The following is an 18159-nucleotide window of genomic DNA, read 5'->3' as shown; positions in this document are numbered from 1 at the left end:
CAGACCCATACAGTAAATTTCCAGCGACACCGTGGCGCACCCATGTAAGGGACACGCTCTTATCTGACTTTACCCAGCCTCCGCAAACATATGTATGCAGCTTATCCCTTCTTTAAGTCATGTGAACTGGCTGCTCTGTTATTGCTACCTTGTCGCTACACTTTTTATGTTTTTGTTGATGCTGGCAGTAGACTGGTCATCTCTTGCCTTAATGATGGAATAGGGTATTTTTGCAAAGTAGGGCTAGGCAGTGTACATCTGGCCTTATAAAATTGAAAGCTGCAATTTGGGTGTGTAGGGGATGCAAGCTATAAGTATTAGCATTTCTGTGGTATGAGACAGGAAAATTTGATACCTAATCAACAACAGATTGTGGTACGTCACAACTGTGTGTGTAGTTTTTAGTAACACTCCAAATGAAATACTTTATTACTAGCTGATTTTGGCGAACTTTAATCCACAAAAGGGTCCGCTAGCAGGCATTAAAACTTGAGAATTGAGGGGTTACAGGCCTTTCTCTTCATTAGATCAATTAATCCAATGCATTATCTTGCCTATTTGAAAACTCAGTTATGGGGTGCATCGAAGTAGACAACACCGATGGTGGAAAGCGGTTCCTCCATGTAGACATGATCCTGTAGCCACTTTGCCCATTGACAACCACCACAGCAAGGGCTCACCACTGAGACTCCTCGCCATCACCACCCACGCACCACCACCACTCCTGCTTCGGACAGACTTACCTGAGGCCTGGCCTGCAGCTTCAGAGCAGGCAGGCGTGAGCGGACAGCAGTAGAAGGCAAGGCTAGCCAAGCAGGGGCTAGTAATAAATTATGCTAGAAACGGTCCTTCCAAATTCTCACTAGTCTCTGGCTGGCCTGGGTCCTATGATGCCTCACCTCGCTCAGTGGTTAGGTCATGCACACTTTTAATTGCCATGCACTTGACATTGATCACCAGCCCCACCCTCTATGCCTCACCCTGAAGACTGCGCAGACGCAAAGACAACTGTGCGCCACGCACTCAACATTTAGTTAATGAAGAGCCCAGAGGCCCTGCCGGCCGAGGCCCAGGCCTGTTCTGCGCACCAATGATTAATTAAGAGGCCAGGCCGGGCCATTTAATTAATGAAGAAACGTAGCTGCTAAGGTTTCAGATTGCTTTTGTGTGACATTTTCATAATTTCAGTGTAATTATGAGTGACATTCAACAACTATGAGTGACACTTTCTCGCGAGCAAAATCAAGCAATGAAGATGAAGGTGAGGGAAGCATAAATATCAGAAATGACACCCATTTGAGCAACGAGAAGTACTAAGAATATCTTAAAACTGCGCAAAGCGATGAAAACCTGGTGCCCAGTTTACTTTGGCTCATGATCATGATGCGCTAAAGTAAATGTAAATTAAATAAGAATTTGAGAAGGTACTAATACCACTTACTAGTCTGTAGCAAGTAGCACCCGACTGAACAGACAATAAACCAAACACTGCAGTGAGTGTTTAATTCTTATAACCAGCATAGGGGGCAAGCTTTCAGACTGCTTATGTGTGACATTTTGGTGCTTTCAGTGAGAGTGTAAGTGACTTTCTACTGCCAAAAAAAAGACACTTCTTCGCAAGTAAATAAAAGCAATAAATAGTATTTTTGTGCTTGTCTGTGAATTTTAGATTAATATGCAAGACAAAAAACTAGCTTCAGTGGTTAACCAGTGAAACCAGTCAATACCATGCAAATGGAAAACCTTGCAGTACGAGTGTTAGACGGACCGGGAGGGTCGGCCGAGGACAAGGGGAGAGGTCTCCGGGGAGAGCCGTCTCCAGCGATCGTACAGACGAGTAACTTCCCCCCCACAGACGGACACCACACAAAGATAAGGTTTACGTTCTTTATAAGCAAACTTAAAGTACGGTAGAATGGTACAAGGAGGTCTGGACTCAGGGGTCCCCTCGATTCTAGTCTCTCGGATGGGAAGGGGGTAGCGGGACGGTCTTGTTACCAATCCGGCAGAGGTGATGATATGATGGACAGCTCACAATCCTCGAGCTCGGCGTTCTAGATGGACGGGCCGCGGCAGCGCCGGCAGGTCCCGAGATGATCGTATGTAGCGGCGGTTCGCGGCGGCGCCAGCAGGTCCCGGTGAAGATGGTAGTTACAACGGTCCGCGGCAGCGCCAGCTGGTCACGACGAGGATGAAGGATTCAGAAGGTTGCGGCAGCGCCAGCAGGCAAGACGATAGTTCTCAAGGCAGGGCTACGGCAGCGCCAGTAGTCCGTCAAGGATGAGTTCTTCACGGCGTCTCTCGACTCCAGGATACAACTGCCTTCCTGTTCTGGAGCTGCCCCAGTTATAGGTCTGGCGCCCTTTGATGTCCGGACCCTCGCACTTGGCGGTCGGGAGGTCCGGGATGAGGGAGTCCAGACACCCAGCAGGGGGGTGGAGCCAGCGCCCGGGGGAGCTGGGGGCGATCGGCACCTGGCGGGGGAGAGCCATCGACACTTCTTTCTCCCATCAACCTGCCAAGTGGTCCGTTCACCTCCTGGGTGGATGGTGGTGCCGGGATGTCGGGGCCTGGCCAGGCCCAGGGTTAGGGTCAAGCTGAGGCCACGCGGCCTCGTGGTGCAGTGTCCAAGATGGCGGCCGTGCCGGGCGAGGGAGCCGGTAGTGGTTCGGCCCCATGATACAGAGATGTCCGGGGGCAGGAGTCCCGTATGAGACGGGGTGCGGATTGCTTCTGTGGGTAATACCTGGTGGGCCGGGGCTCGGGCCCTGTCATGCGGGGAGGGAGCAAGCCCTTCATGTGGCCTGTCCAACAACGAGCAACTCCTCAATGTGTCCCGGATGGCAAATTCATGATGTTATAATGAAGGCAAACATGTGTCCCAACATTTTCTGCAACTGAAATAGCCTTCTCGTAAAATGCCCCTAGGTTACATCATTTAATCACCAGAAAAAAACAGAAGTTCGTCGCATATTGAAAAAACACAGGGTCTGGTGAAAACAATATTGTTCACAAACTACCAGCTGAGATTTGCCACTGCGGATCTCGACTGCTAACATTAATCAATATAGTGACTGAGTCTGTCAACGAGCCCTGCTCGCCGGGGTGCCACCACATCCTGAGGTGAGCAGTGAGTTTATAGGCCGAGGCTCACACTGTGAAAAAGTATTATTAAATATACAACAATGACACAGACCTGAGTGAGTCTGCAGTCCAGTGACAGAAGTCTGTCCTGGACCGTGGACGGCCGCTGCAAATGCAGGCACTGACTCCGTGACCTGATGCTCGGCAATCAACGAATTTGATGCCCCCGACGTGCAGAAGGCTCTTCTGTAAGCGCCATGATTGTGGCGCCGGCGCCTGTTGACCAATAAATAGCCCCTCAATGCTTAGTCCCTTCCAAATCAAAATCCCTTGCTTTAGGCAACAGGACAGGACGTGACGTCACTCCCAGGTCGCCAGTGTTAATCTGACTGGGCCCCGGTTGTGACGTTATAGCGTTTGCCACGGCTCAGTGTAATAACTGTCTGTTCACACCAGTAAAAGTGCCTCACTAAATCTGTAACGGGCCCCCCCCCCCCCCCCCCCCCCCCCATTTGGTACTTGCTCTCGGGGCCCCTGCACCATTTTTTAGACTCCCAGGGGCCCCGGTCGGGGCCCCGCACCATTTCAAATACTCTCAGGGGCCCCGGCCGGGGCCCGCACTGCGCACCATTTTAGAGCCTACCGTGCGTCACGGTCACACTAAGATGTATTGTAATAAGTGAGGAGGGGCCCGGCCGGGCCCCCCTGGACCGCGGGGGCTTGTGTTACGCCCCTGGTTCCAAGGGAAGGAAGGAGCGGGGAGGGAAAGTACCAAAGAGGGAGAGGGGAAGAGGAGGAAGATTACAACACTAACAAAAATGCTTCTGACTTTTTTATTATAACTTTTTATAACTTTTCAGCATGCTGCACATCAGCCACACTTCTCTACAGCACAGCTTGAAGACATTGGCAAAGTCAATAGCTTTGGCTAAACACTTATTAAGCCGGCTAAACACTTATTGAGCTCCAAAGGCGAGACCTATTGGCTGTGCCAATGCTTGTTGGGTTTTGGATCACAAGCCCTTTTCGAAACAATTTTTTAAAAAAAAATAAACGAGTAGTAATATTCCAAAACCTCCACTAGATGGCAGGATGGTGCCCAGTTTGCGATCTACGATACGGCAAGCTGCACACATTCGACTACAGATAAGTAACGTTTTCATTCTTTTGGATGTGCTTTCTGCTTTAACCTAGCCCTAGGGAACAGGCAATCCCCGACCAGATGTGCATGGGGAGGACGGGTAGTGGGGGGGAGGGGGACTAAAAGTGCGAATCTTACTTGAATGTACCGTATATGTACTTTTTCAACATTTGTTTTCCGTGGAAGAGGTAATCTGCATAAAATTGGCTCCTCTCCAACACTTGGCGGTAAATGCTTAAACTATAATACATGCTGTCAGAAAGATTATAAGCAGCATGAATAATTGAGGACAGTGTAAGCATGTTGTTGGCGGGAAATTAGATGTGCAAGTAATCTTGTGAAAGATCATCTCATTTCCTAGAATGTCAACTTGTCTGCAATATGTCCTAGGTTTTTCGCTGTCGACGGAATGTGAATGGTCGACAGTTGGAGCTCTTGGAATAGGGAACGCCTGCTACGTTTGTTCTGGCAGTTTGTCGAAAATATAAAAAATAAATGAGTGGGGCATATTCATTGTTGTAACAACAGCCATTTGCTTTACCTTCTGATTCGATCCGAGATTGGTGGCGAACAATTCTTTTAGATGTACTTGTAGTGTTTTGGCTTTGAGGTGTTTCAAGTCCTGATTGTCACTTTCCAGTCATTAAACTAATAAGTAAACTTTCCAGTAATTTGTCTAGTGCTGATTTGAGTCTGACCACACAACTCTTGGATACTGCGTGGTGCTAACAGCTTGAATGACTCCCAATGCCTCCTTGGGTGTAGTTTAAGATTGGTGATCCGTTTTAAAAGGATATCAGTTGCCGGTCTCCTCAGTTCGCTAGTACTGCCAGGGTGAAATGAATTTTTTGGTGGTAAGTGCCTGGGTAGCAGTGCTTCCTGATACTTAACTGAAACTTTTATAAAATGAATGATGTGCTTGTGGTTTGATTGAACAGAAACAACCTTTGTATTGTGACATGCAGTTGTCACTGTGAATATAATGCTTTTTAAGGCGTATTATTATTCAGCAGTTACAGATAATTGTAAACCATCCAGTGTTCTCTCCACTGCCCTTATCTGATGATTGGCAAAAGGTTTTTGATTGAATAATTTAAATTGAGGTGTGCACCTTTGCATTGGCAGCTTATGTTTTTCCATTCTGCTTCATTTTACTTAGGTTCCTCCGGTTCTTTCAAGGTCTCGCACTCCGGTGAATCCTACTTGAACCTGCAGGCCCTGAACGGGGACACCTATCAAAGTTCTCAGCTTGGAGCCAACATACCACCTCAGGTAGGTGCAGATGAATGAATTGCACGTTAAAAGCAGCAGTGTTTCAACCTAAAATGGCAATAGAAGGGCTTGCTCTGTTTAAGTCGTTGATGGTTGTTTTTAAATATTTTATTAGCGCTGGTCATTTGACCAGTTATTAATTTGCAGGTTTTCAGAAAGTGTTTCAGAATTGTGGGTAAGTGCAGAAGAAAACGTTCAGTTTCTGAACAATACTGCATGAGGGATCTGGTATGTTTAGGAATTTTTATAGTTCCAGAGATTTTTGAAAGTTTGTTGCCCAATAGCCATATTACTAATCTGTCTTGACTTTTACTCTGTGTCAACATATAAGACTGTGGAAAAAATCTCCCTTCTAATAATTGCCCTTATGAACTTGGCCAACTCGTGCTCTTTAACTTTGAGACGGCACTACTTAGACATTTTGATTGACACTTTGAACTGCTCTGAACTTTGTCCGTTTTACGATGACCTAATGCATCTGAAGCCACTCAGGTAGTGGGGGTCGAAGCTGTACATTTCCATGCATAAAAGGTCCAAGTCATGGGGCCATTCTTGGTCCTGAGGTCTGTCCCTCATGAAATCCATTCTCACCTGAATTCTTCTAGTAAGTTGGAGTTTAAAATGTGCCACAAGTGCAAGAAATCCAAGCGAAACTTGTCGCCCATCCTGCATATATGGCAAGAATTTGCCTGGGAGTCACTTGAAGGATCCAGCATCTTCTGACACTAATCCAGTCTCACTTTTGGTCCCTGGTCACCACACATTTCCTGGGCTATCTATGATCCTGTAGCAAATACTGGCCTGCAAGGAGGACTGACTTCAATTTTTCAGATGTTTTAGTATCCTCTGGCACCCCTTCTTGTCCCACTGAGCTGCAGGGATTCACACTTGTACTTTTGCTGTTCCTGGGTTCAAACCCAAGCCAGTAAAGATTTCCACTGTGGCTTGAGGGTCTGCACCATCCAGTTGTAAGTTCTGGACTGACTCTGAACAAGTGTCAACCTGCACCAAGCCTAGGTCGGGCAATGAAATAGCTTGGGTAGTGAGAGGCGCTCTGTGGCTCCCACTCAGATGTGGCCCAGAGCATTCTTTTTTTTTATACACCTTTTTATTATTTTAAAACAAGAAAAAGGGAATAGATATATCCGGTGCCATACATTCATACATAATAATAGGGCGGACAGGTACAATGACAGGATAGACGTGAAGCAACAGAAGAATCGCTGAGACGCCTGCGCTAGCAGGTACGAAGCAGGATTCGTAGCATTACAATCAATAAACAATTTAAGCGCAGGCCCTCAGAGCCCGCCCACCCATAAAATCAGAATAGTAGAAAAAACATGGCAACCAGACACTGGAATTTAAACAATCAGGATATTTCGCCAATATTACTAATAAGGGAAAGACTAAAGAGAAGATTGAAGAAAAGAAAACCATAAGAACGAGAACAAAAATAAAACAATAAACCCATCCCCCCCACCCTTGCATATGGCTATCGCCTAACCCCAACTAGCAGTGTAGCAGTGTGCCTGTCGCCCAAACTAACTAAGTTCTAAAGATAGAAAAGAGAAAACATGGGGGAGGGCATTTCCGTATGGGCTCTCGGTCTCCTTCCCCCCCCCCCCCACCTCCCCCCCCCCCCCTCCCCTGCCAGAGACAGGCACCCCCTATGATGAATATACAAGTTCATCAAAGATCACAGAAAAGTAAATTAGGGGGGAGCCATGATATGCCACCCAGCCTCCCGTTAGACCAACAGTTACGAATCCCACATTTATGAAGGCCATAGTACCAACCCTGGTCAATCGATCTCAGCCTTGGCCCTTCCGAACCATCATGCGATCCCCTCCCGATAAAACCACTACTTCTACAGGAGAATCAAAGTGCAGAAAGAGTCCGAAAAAATTCAGTCCAAAACAAATCAAAGTCAGTAATTCCTCAAGAACTCCATCAGCACAGAAACGCTCCCTCATGGACGGATAGTCCCAATGTTGTTTTCTCCACGACCGTACAGTCACCAAAGAGGGAAAGGATGAAACAGAAGTCCAAGAACAATCACCCACATGAGTCTCCAGGAAGGGAACGCCAATCGATTCTCCCAAAGTCAGCAATGATGGTAGGCGTAGTAATACGTTCGAAACACCGGGTTCAGGATTCTCCAATGTACCGACCGAGGGATTCTGCACCTCTTGTTGCACGGGGTCCTTGTCCAGAACCAAAACGGTCTTGTGTAAATCGTAGCCGGCAGCAGTATCTGCAGTAGACCAGGGTCCGGTTCCACACACTCCTTCTCAGATAGGCCCGTAATCATTTTGTGAATCAGGGCATCCATATGTAAAGGAAATGCCCCGATAGCTGCCAATGCTGTCTTCAGCGACGGCTCATGCTCCGTCCGGTCCATTTCTCCTCGCTCAGTACCGATCATATTCACCTCCGGGGGAACAGACAGGAGCGGAACGGACAGCATCGTAGGGTGACTGGTTGGTTTTTGCAGCAGCAATCTGCATTCCGCTGCCACGAGCGAAGACTCCGAGCACCGGCGGTGGCACACTGGGTCCGCGGGACAGGGACCTCCACCCACAGCCACTGTCGTGCCACGTCACTCCTCCCTCGGTGCTAGTCAATCAGAATGACCGCCATCAAAATCGGGCAAAAAAGACCTCCACTGCGGTAGACTGGACCCCTGCTTGATTCTCAAGTCCGATGTTGTTCAACTGCAATCCGGCTGGGTCAAAACTAGAGAGCCCGGCTCTCCTGCTGGACTAGGCCGCAAACTTCAACTCGCCACAACTTCGTCAAGCAAGCCGCTTACGTTTTCGGGATTGCACCATCGGAGCGTGGATCGGTTTATCTACACGGAGGTCGGGCGTAAAAACAGGATTATTGACAGGATCATCTGGCAGGATACGGAGGTCGGCGGAGCCTAAGCAGCCATCTTGTTTGCTAGCGTAGCTCCTCCCCCGCCGCCCAGAGTATTCTTAATGTCCCTGACAACATTAATGAGTTGAGTAGGCGTTACATCTGCTCCCTCCTTACAATGACTAAGAGTTGTACTTTGATTTTTTTTTAAATGCCGGTGGGCTAGTTACCTGACCAGAGATAGAGCTAGACTGGACACCTGGTCCATTAGCCAAAGAAAGTGCCTCTTTCTCTGTAGTAATGTAAAGGGCAGCAGAAAAGCAGGATTTTCAATTGCCCAGGCCAATTTATTCACTGAAATTCTTTAGCCAGGTCCAACTTCATTTGAACCTCTGTTTCGATAGGCCCTTACGGGCCACTTCCATGGCCACTTGGTCTAAGCTTGGCTCAGATCTACTGGTCAGCCCACCTGTGGCCAGACAGCACATAACAGCCCCGGATACCGAGAACTTTTGACTTGAAACCCAATGCCTGATCTCCTTGTGGTGCAGATGTCCACAAGTATAGTCCATCCTAATGCTTTTCCTTTGATCCCTTCCCCCTTCACAGCCCTAGACAGAGTCTCGAAACATATTGATGCCTTTGTCAAGAAAATGTTTACTTCAGTTCGCCTGGCTCCATGTTCTTTCAATGTGTTGTCTTTTAGGCAGGTATACCCGTGCCTTTTAGGCAGGTATACCCATACCTTACTGGACATGGCCAGTAAGATCTTGCATGCTGTTTTGGATAACTTCAGGAACTCACTGATACAAACAATCCAAGTCCGTGACGGCCTAGTAGAATTTGTGCTTCAGGCAGATCTGGAACCCTTCGACTGCATAGCATGTGCTAGTTGCACCAGTACACTACTACTGCCCTTTGATGGCTCTAGGCCAGTGGGTGTTAACCTTTTGACTTCTGTGGACACCCTCCCGCGTAATCATTACTGGAACCCGGGGACCCCAATGAATCATTATTGAAATCTTGAGTTCACCACTCATTCATTACCGGAAGCTGGGGGCGCCAGCCTAAGCATTTTCTATGCTTTGAACTGCAAAACAACACACATAAAATAGATGGAGCTTTTTTTTATTTCTATTGAGTCCACTCATCATCCATACTATATTCTGTTTGATGCACTTGCACTGTTCCACAAATCAATCTGACGATACTAATTTAACTTTAGCCTCCAATTTCTAATTCCTTCACATTTACATAACGGTTTTACATTTTCAATTATACATTTGCTTCTTTATTTATATACACTTTTTAATGTTCATTTTATTTTAATTTTCTAAGCAGTCCCCCAGACCACAGGTTAAGAACCACTACTCTAGGCTGTTAGTATAGAAGGCAGCTCCATGCTCAAATAATTCAATGATGGTCGCATCACAGCTTGATTCTTGAGGTTATTGTCCTCCGCCATACAATTACACCGTCAGTATTGAAAATTTAAGGACTTTTCCAGAGGCCTGACTTACCTGCAGCATCAATCATTCCTGCTAGTGCAGCATCATACTCTGCCTTTTCAGGCAGTGTGTGTGGTACTGGCTGAGGTGTTCACTCTTGCAAGGATTGTAATTCCCCAATTATTCCTCCTCTTCTGCAGTAGTCTCTAAGCCACTTTGATTTGCCCTCTCATGCTCTCAATCAGCCGCTGGAAATCAAGCATGTCAAACAATGGGTTTTACAAGTTGATCAAAGAGGCTATGCCCCACCTTTCATTTCGTCCAACCTTTTATTGCCCGTACATCGGAGCCTTTTGGATTTGGATTACACTGCTATCTTGGTGCAAGAAGTCCATTTTCAGCTTTTCAAAGGTGCCTTCGGACAGGTGCAGGACTCACAGAAAGACAAAGGTGCTATTTTCACTCCTCATCCCAAAGAAGAGCGAAGTATCAGGCCAATGCTAGACATTCTACCATTGAGTGTGCTACTGAAGCAATACAAATTCAAAATGTTTCCTCTGGCTCCTCTCCTCTATATTCAGTGGACTGGATGCTGTCTCTAGACTTTCAGGACACCTGTTTTCATATACCTGTCCTGCAAAACCTATCCGCTGTTCACAGTGGGGCCGCAACACTTTATCAGTGCTGCCCTTCATCCCTACCTTAGGGGTGGGGGCTGTCACAGTTAATCTTCAAAGGTTTTGGTTACTTGTGTCCCCTTACCCTTCGGCTGGCTTCTCAAGGCGGTCTCACTGCAGTTAGGCACAGTTCACCTTCAGACAGTGGCCTAGTTCTTGGATCTACGTACGAGCCAAAGTCCCACCCGGGCCATGCGCAGTGTATCTCCTTCATAGGTGCTACCTGTACACATTATTTTCTCTTGTAGGGGATTTCCGTGTATAGTCATAGGCACTTTAATAGTCCCACCCACGTGCGGAGACCCCGGAGCACTTCCTTACTTATATCTTCCTAAGTAGATATTTTTTGCCTTTCTTCAGGAAGGCCTGCAAAGACACTTAAGAGATAAAAAGACAATAATGCTACACTGGCCATTACTTCATCTTGAAGTGAAAAAAGATAGCCAGCAAATTTTTAAATTTTGCAACATTTTGTAGTTTAATACACAGAGAAAACTCCCCTACACAAAACTCGTTTTTTCATGAGATGAAAGGGTTTGATAGAGAAGCCCAATAGGATGCCATTATATGACTGAAAATGGAAGCTGTGACTTTAAGAGTCTCCAGAGACCACTAGTATCCCGTGATGCACAGCCAGTGGCAGTAACTTTAGTTCTTTTTTCCGGCTCCTGTTAACAGGACCCTGGTGCATTGAGCTCTACCAATTTTGGTGTTTTCATCAAAAATCACTTCAATTTTTTTTTAAAAACAAACTTTATTTGTCATTGTGCACAATAGATGCATGCCTCTGTACACCAGAGTCCACTGCAGTCTCACATTACATAAACACGTCAGCCCATTGACTTTTAAAGAAAACCAGCAGCACAGAATATAATGTACAATTAAAACCCCACGCTCCCCAACTGTTCCCCTCCTCCCCCCACAGAGTTGTGCAACCACCACAGAGACCTACCCACCCAAACACATACACATCCCAGACTACCGTACCCCCCCCCCCAACCCCCCCTTGCGCCAGGCCCAACCACCCCGCCCCTACCCTCTTTCCACCGAAATATACTCTGTTTCAGCCGGGGGCTCCAGCCACAAACCCCTATAGTCAGCCCACCGCTTCCAAATTTTGAAGTGCCTACGCGAGCACCCCCGAGCCACAAAGATCGGCTGCTCCAACCCCATGCAGAACTCTAATCCAGCCTTCCAGGCAGCAACAGAGGGCTCCCGCTCATCCTTCCACTTCTGGGCGATATCACGTTTCGCCAATGTGAGGCCCAACAATAACAAATGCTGATTATAAATATTGCCCCCGGTCCCCTCCATCACATGCAACAGGGCCAACCGCGGCGTACGTGGAAGCGACCACCCCAGGACCTCCAATAGGCAGGCGAATATCCCTCTCCAGAAGCGGTCCAGCGACAGCCACTGCCAGACAGTATGCAAAAATGTACCCTCTGTCCCACCGCACCGGAGGCACTCCGGGGAGGCAACCAGTCCCGCCCGCCACAGTCGCACCCTAGTAAAATAAACTCGGTGAAGATATTTGAATTGGATGAGAAAAATGTGCATTGCTATGGCTGCTCCCCGAGGTGCGGCTAGTGCCTCCCTCCAGTCTACTTCCTCCAAGACCCACACATCCCCTTCCCATGCCCCCGTGGTTTCTCCAGTTGAGATGCACTGTGGGTGACTAGGGTCTGATATATGCGCAAGATCTTTTTGGTCTCTAGGTCGCCCATGAACACTTTTGCTTCCAGCGGACTAAACTCCGGTATGGAGTCAAGGTCCTCCAGGCTAGGAGTTAGCGCGTGTCTGAGCTGGAGGTACCTGAAGAATTGCGACCGGGGCATGCCAAACTCCGCTTGCAGATCGTGAAACGATTTGGAGGAGCCATAGTACAAAACATCGCCCAGGGTGGAAATGCCAATGGCGTCCCAACCCCGAAAGCCCTGAAGGGCCACCAAGCCAGGCAGGCGCCCATTGTGCCATAGTGGGGTTTTCTCCGTAAGTGTGTTCCACCACCCCATACGCTTCAAAGATTGCCGCCAAATTTGAAAGACTACTTTAGTAGCTGGAGGCAATGCACCACGCATCCCAACTGAATAAAATATTGAGTGGAGAGTGGACTGCCTCATCAAGTATCGCTCCACAGCATAGGCCTGGTGCCCCTGTCTCCATACCACCACTCGTTGAGGACTAACCGATGCGAGGCCTGATAATATGAAAGGATATCTGAGGTCGCCAGACCACTACAGTGAGTGGAAAGAAAGCACGTTCTCAGTGCAACCCGCACCTCGCTCCCCCCCCCCCCCCCCCCCCCCCCCCCCCAAAGAAACTGCCCCAGAGTAGAGTTTATCAGCCGGAACCATCTGGGCGTTATCGGGTACAGGTGGTTCTGCAATTGGTACAACAGATGGGGGAGTGCGACCATTTTGAATATTGCCGACTTGCCATAGTTCGTCAGTTGCATTCGAGCCCATGTCCTGATATCCGCCTGCACACGCTCCCAGACCGGCACCACATTCCGCTCCCAGGACACCGCCGGCACATCTGAGAGTAAAACGCCCAGATATTTAAGGCCCCCAGTCGCCGCCTGTAGCGTAGACACCCACGTACGCTCTCCAGCCCGAGCCCCCAGCACCCAGAGCGTAGACTTACGAGGGTTCATGTACAGCCCGGACGCCTCCCCGAATATCTGCATAATCTCAAGGATCCGCGGCCCGACCTATCCAATGCCGTTAAAAAGAAAAGGACATCGTCTGCGTATAATGCGATCCTGTCTGAGAGACCAATCACTTCAAAATTTGATCATTTACAGTTTTACTCAACGTCTTGGGTCTTTCTTCTCCTTTTGCTGTCCTTTTCTGACAGGAATTCCACAGTTTTGAGTCAAAAATGCCATCCCTTTTTAATTAGTGTCCAGACTGGAAGAAAGAAGGCCACATTTGATCTCACAGAGTGTGTATCATTTGCCTGCCTGATTCTCACGTTCCTGATGCATGTTCCATTCGAAAAACCTTTTCCAGGTACCCCTTGCGTGACAGGGAGAAGATTCGGCTTCAAGGTTTGGAAGAAAGAAGAAAACAGCAGGCCAAGTCAACAGGTGGGACTTCAGGGCAAGGCGAGGATCAGTCCTCTACCAAAACTCTGTCTTCAGCCTCTGGCGGGCTCCCCACGAGAAGATGGGCCGAAAAACGATGCCGGTCCCGGTCAACGTCGAAGACTACGTCGCCAAGAGTAGGTTATTTCATCGACCTGTTCTCCGTAGACTCGGGGCTCTGGGTCGAAACGTTGTTGACGTTACACATTGAGGAGATCCGCAAAGGAGGTTGCGGAACCAAGGGCGAGACTCTCGTTCGCCGTCAAGAGCCCCTACACCGTGGAGGTCGCTGTCCAGGACAACGTCGACTCACCATCTCCGATCGACGTCGACTCCCCATCGTTGCCGAAGAGTCACTGACGCTCGCCGTCAAAGAGTCACAGGCATTTAACACCTAGATGACACAGTCGACCATCGACTCGGTCGATGTTGAGCCAGTCGACGTAGAGAGGAAGTTCTCGGTCAAGACGATGTCGAAGATCACTGTTGACAAGTAGATTGACGTCGAGGAGGAAAGCTGGATCTTTTGGTGAATCTAGCTGCTTCCTCACTTCAGGTGGCTCGTAAAAAGAAGAGGTTAATCTATTCTTAGTATTCGGAATATTCAAGAACATATTCTCCAACTAGTTCACCAGCTCAGTCGTCTTCTCATCCTCCAGAGGAACTGTCTCCTCCACTTCCACCGCCATCTCCTCCACCTCCTCGGACTACGAAGCCTCTGCCGCCGACACCTCGTAGACCAAGGTCTAGGTCTCATTTGAGGGATCAGTCTCGCAGCCATAAACGCTCCTCCACTCTATCTCATCGCCGACATCATGAGGAGAGATCTCGCTCTTGACACACCAGGGACACGTCCTTGACGAGTACTGGGAGATATTCCCCGACATTATCTGATTCTCCTCCTCAGAGTTTCTCCTATAGATGACATGAATACTTTCCAAGAGGTTTTGGTGCAAGGTGCTTCCAAACTGAACATACTGATGTCCACTCTGATTCCATCGGCCTCTGTAATTTTTTAGACTCTACAACAGACAAGCCTCTTGTCCCTTGCTTCCTGTGGTTCCAGGCTTATTGGAACCGGCAATGGAATTATTTCTCACTCCATCTTCCATTAAATCAGCTCCTTCCAGACTACAGAAAAAGTATCGTCCTCCAGAGCATGATCTCACTTTTCTCCCGGCGGACCCCACTTCAGATTACTTCATTGTATTGGCAGCTAACTAACAAACATACTACGGCTCCAACATCCACAGTTCCACCTGATAAGGAGAGCCGTAAGATACATTCGGTGGGAAGGAAGGTATGCAACACAGCAGCGACCTCTTTGAAGGCTGCTAGTGCCACAGCCTTGCTGGGCAGGTATGACCGGGCACTTATGGGAAATCTCTTCAGCAGTTTGCAGAACCCCTACCAAGGGACAAAATGGAGGATTTTAATGAAATCCTCAAGGAAGGACTTATGGTGTCCAACCAAGTTATTAGTGCAGCGGCAGACACATCCCTTCTGTCTGCACATGGTTTTACCATGGGGTGGCACTTGGAAGACATTCATGGCTTTGCTTAACTCCTCTGAAGCTCAACAGCGTATCATGAATCTACCCTTTTTTCAGGAACAACTCTGTTTGGCTCTCAGGCGGATGAGTAGATGGGCACGTATGAAGGCTGAGATAGAGACACTGAAGGCTGTGGGTCTTGAAAAACCCACAGACAAGCGTAAATCTTTCTGCACTTTTCAGCATAGGTATTCTTCTCAGAGGTTTCAAAGGTACCAAGGCTGACACAACAGTCCTTCCAACAGACGCATACTTCCACATCCCTATTATAAGGAAGCATCGCAAGTTCTAGAGGCTCACAGTGGGGAACAACCACTATCAATACTGTGTACTCCCATTTGGTCTGAAGTCAGCGCCCAGGACATTCTCCAAGTGTATGACGGTAATTGCTGCCCATCTGAGGAAGCACAGAGTGTTTGTCTACCCCTACCTAGACGACTGCCTGATCAAGGCATCCACATGTGAGGAGCCTCAATTACACTTCAATTGGACCTCAGACTTTCTTCGTTTGGGTCTTCACATCAATCAAACTAAGCCTATCTTGACCCGTGTACAGTGCCTTCAATATTTAGGAGCAACCGTAGATACTTGCACAGCAAACGTGTATCCTTCGGAGGAGCGACACTTCTCGATCCTTCAGAAGACTCAGGCTCTCATGACCACATCCTTTCCAACTGTGAGGAAAGTCTCCTCTCTTCTGGGATCCATGGCATCTTGTATCGTCCTCACTCTGAAAGCACGTCTCCACATGAGACCTCTGAAGGAATGTCTGGAGTACCAATGGGACCAGAGAATAGGGGTTAGGGAGGACCGGATTCAACTGTCGCAACATACCCTCCAGTCCATCAGATGGTGGTGTTCTCCCAACAATCTACTACGAGGTATTCCCTTCCACAAGGAAATACTGACGCAAACCATAGTAACGGATGCTTCTCTTCTAGGCTGGGGTATATACAGATCAGGTTCAGGGCAAATGGTCCATAAAGGAATACACTTACCACATCAATCTACTAGAGCTACGAGCAGTTCATTTGGCCATTTCAGCCATCATTCCGTGCCAGCTCCCTACTTGTCCAGACGGACAATACAACACCAATGTTCTACCTCAAAAAGCAGGGGAGCTCGAGATCCAGACCGTTATCTCGAAGCCCAGACCGTCTTGAAGTGGCTCTTTGCCAGGAATCTCACCAGAACAGCGACTCACCTCCAAGGTGTTCAAAATGCTCGGGCTGACGCTCTAAGCAGACTTCTTCAAGAAAATCACGAATGGGTCTTACATGACGACGTGGTGCAAGATATATTCAAAAGATGGGGTATTCTGGAGCTAGTTTTATTCGCCACCGAAAAAAACAACAAATGCCAAAACTTTGCCTCGAGGGTCTACCAACCGGGAACTCTGGAGAATGCCCTATGGATCAACTGGTCAGGCAGATTTCTCTACGCCTTTCTTCCGATCCCCTGATCCCAGCAGTCCTCCTCAAACTCGCACAGTCACAGGCCAAGATGATCCTCATAGCCCCGGAGTGGCCACGTCAGTGGTGGTTCACAGACCACCTTTACCGGTCTCTCCTTCCACATCTGACGCTGCCATGCAAATCAGACCTAGTAATGAAATTCGGAGACAGATGGTGCACCCCAACCTCTCATCCTTGAATTTGGCGGCATGGCTCCTGAGTTAGTTCAGTATGGACACTTGAACTAACCTCAGGACAGCATTGACATCCTTAAAGAAGCTAAAAGGCCATCCAAATGCTCTGCGTATTTGTATACGTGGAAGAGATTCTGTATCTGGTGTTCATCGAAGAATGAAGATCCTACTTCTTATCAGGAATATGTCATGCTTCCATATTTGCTTCATATCGCACAATCTGTCCTTCAATTTGCTTCCATGAAGGTTCACCTAGCAGCTCTGACTGCTTACAGAAAATGCCCTTCACAAACTTCCTTTTTTTTAAATCCCTGTCTTTAGAGATTTCTTGGAAGGTTTACAAAAGTGTTTCCTCCAATCGGAAGTCCTTCACCTCCTTGGGAGCTTAATGTAGTTCTTTCTCGGTTGATGCAAGAGCCCTGTGAACCCATTCATAAGGCTAATCTTCAGCATCTGTCTTGAAAGACCGCTTTCCTGGTGGCAATCACTTCTGCCCGCAGGGAGGCAAAATCCAAGCACTGTGTTGCAAAGAACCATGCGGGGTTTTCCATTCATCTAAAGTGGGCATGAGGACACATCCGAAATTTCTTCCCAAAGTAATTTCGGATTTCCATGTGAATCAAACTATTTCTCTTCCTACGTTTTTCAGCACCCTTCTTCTCCTGCGGAGAGATCCCTTCATTCCCTTGATGTTAGAAGGGTTTGAAGTTTTTCAGTGAGAATCTTTCTGGATTCACTATGTTGTGCATTATTCCGCGGTCTAGTGGTTGGGTCCGGAATCGTAGTCTTTTCCTTGTTTTTTTTCTTTTTTTTGTAGCCCAGGTGGGCGTCGACATCCCACCTTTTGATGTCTTTCTCGTGACGTCGGCACGCTTCCTGCGGAAGCTCCCAACCTTGGGCGCCATCTTCAGATTCTTTTTTTCCGCCGTTGGTTCTGGATCGTTCCACGAGGGGCTCCAGAGTTTTGGAGGGACATAAGACACTGAGAAGCCGCTTTGCAAGGAAAAGACGACAAGGGATAACAACTTCGAGCCAGGACGACGAAGGGAAAGGAGAACTTCGAAGAACTTCGAAGTCCAACGGAGGATGCGCACAGGGGGGCCCCCTGAACGTGCGACATGGACAACACACCTTTTAAATTCTGCCGTAACTGCCACCACAAATACGTGCAGAAGGATCAACACTTGGTTTGCAACCTCTGCCTACCGGTCGACCACGAGAGCAAGGACTGCAACGCCTGCTCCGCCGTCACACCGAAGACTCTCCGGGTTAGAGAGCGACAGAGACCGGCCAACTACAACATGCAGGGCAAAAGTCAACAGCCGTCCCTTCGGGACATGGGGTTCTCGAGCGACGAGGAGGATAACGTCGCCGGAGAAGACGACAGCTA

General features: G+C 48.2%; 1 protein-coding gene across 1 annotated transcript in view; it reads left to right on the top strand.

Annotated features, from left to right (window-relative positions):
• The window catches only part of LOC147748316 (pre-B-cell leukemia transcription factor 1-like), a 380397-nt gene that overhangs the window by 294787 nt on the left and 67451 nt on the right, over positions 1–18159 (top strand). The window contains exon 7 of the mRNA XM_086960153.1: positions 5385–5497. Within this exon, the coding sequence (XP_086816279.1) occupies positions 5385–5497 (113 nt within the window). The remainder of the gene's footprint in view (positions 1–5384; positions 5498–18159) is intronic.

This window comes from Lissotriton vulgaris, chromosome 1_1 (genome assembly GCF_964263255.1).
Source record: "Lissotriton vulgaris chromosome 1_1, aLisVul1.2, whole genome shotgun sequence".
Lineage (NCBI taxonomy): Eukaryota > Metazoa > Chordata > Amphibia > Caudata > Salamandridae > Lissotriton > Lissotriton vulgaris.
Note: the sequence above shows the minus strand (reverse complement) of the source record. Positions and strands in the feature narration are given on the sequence as shown.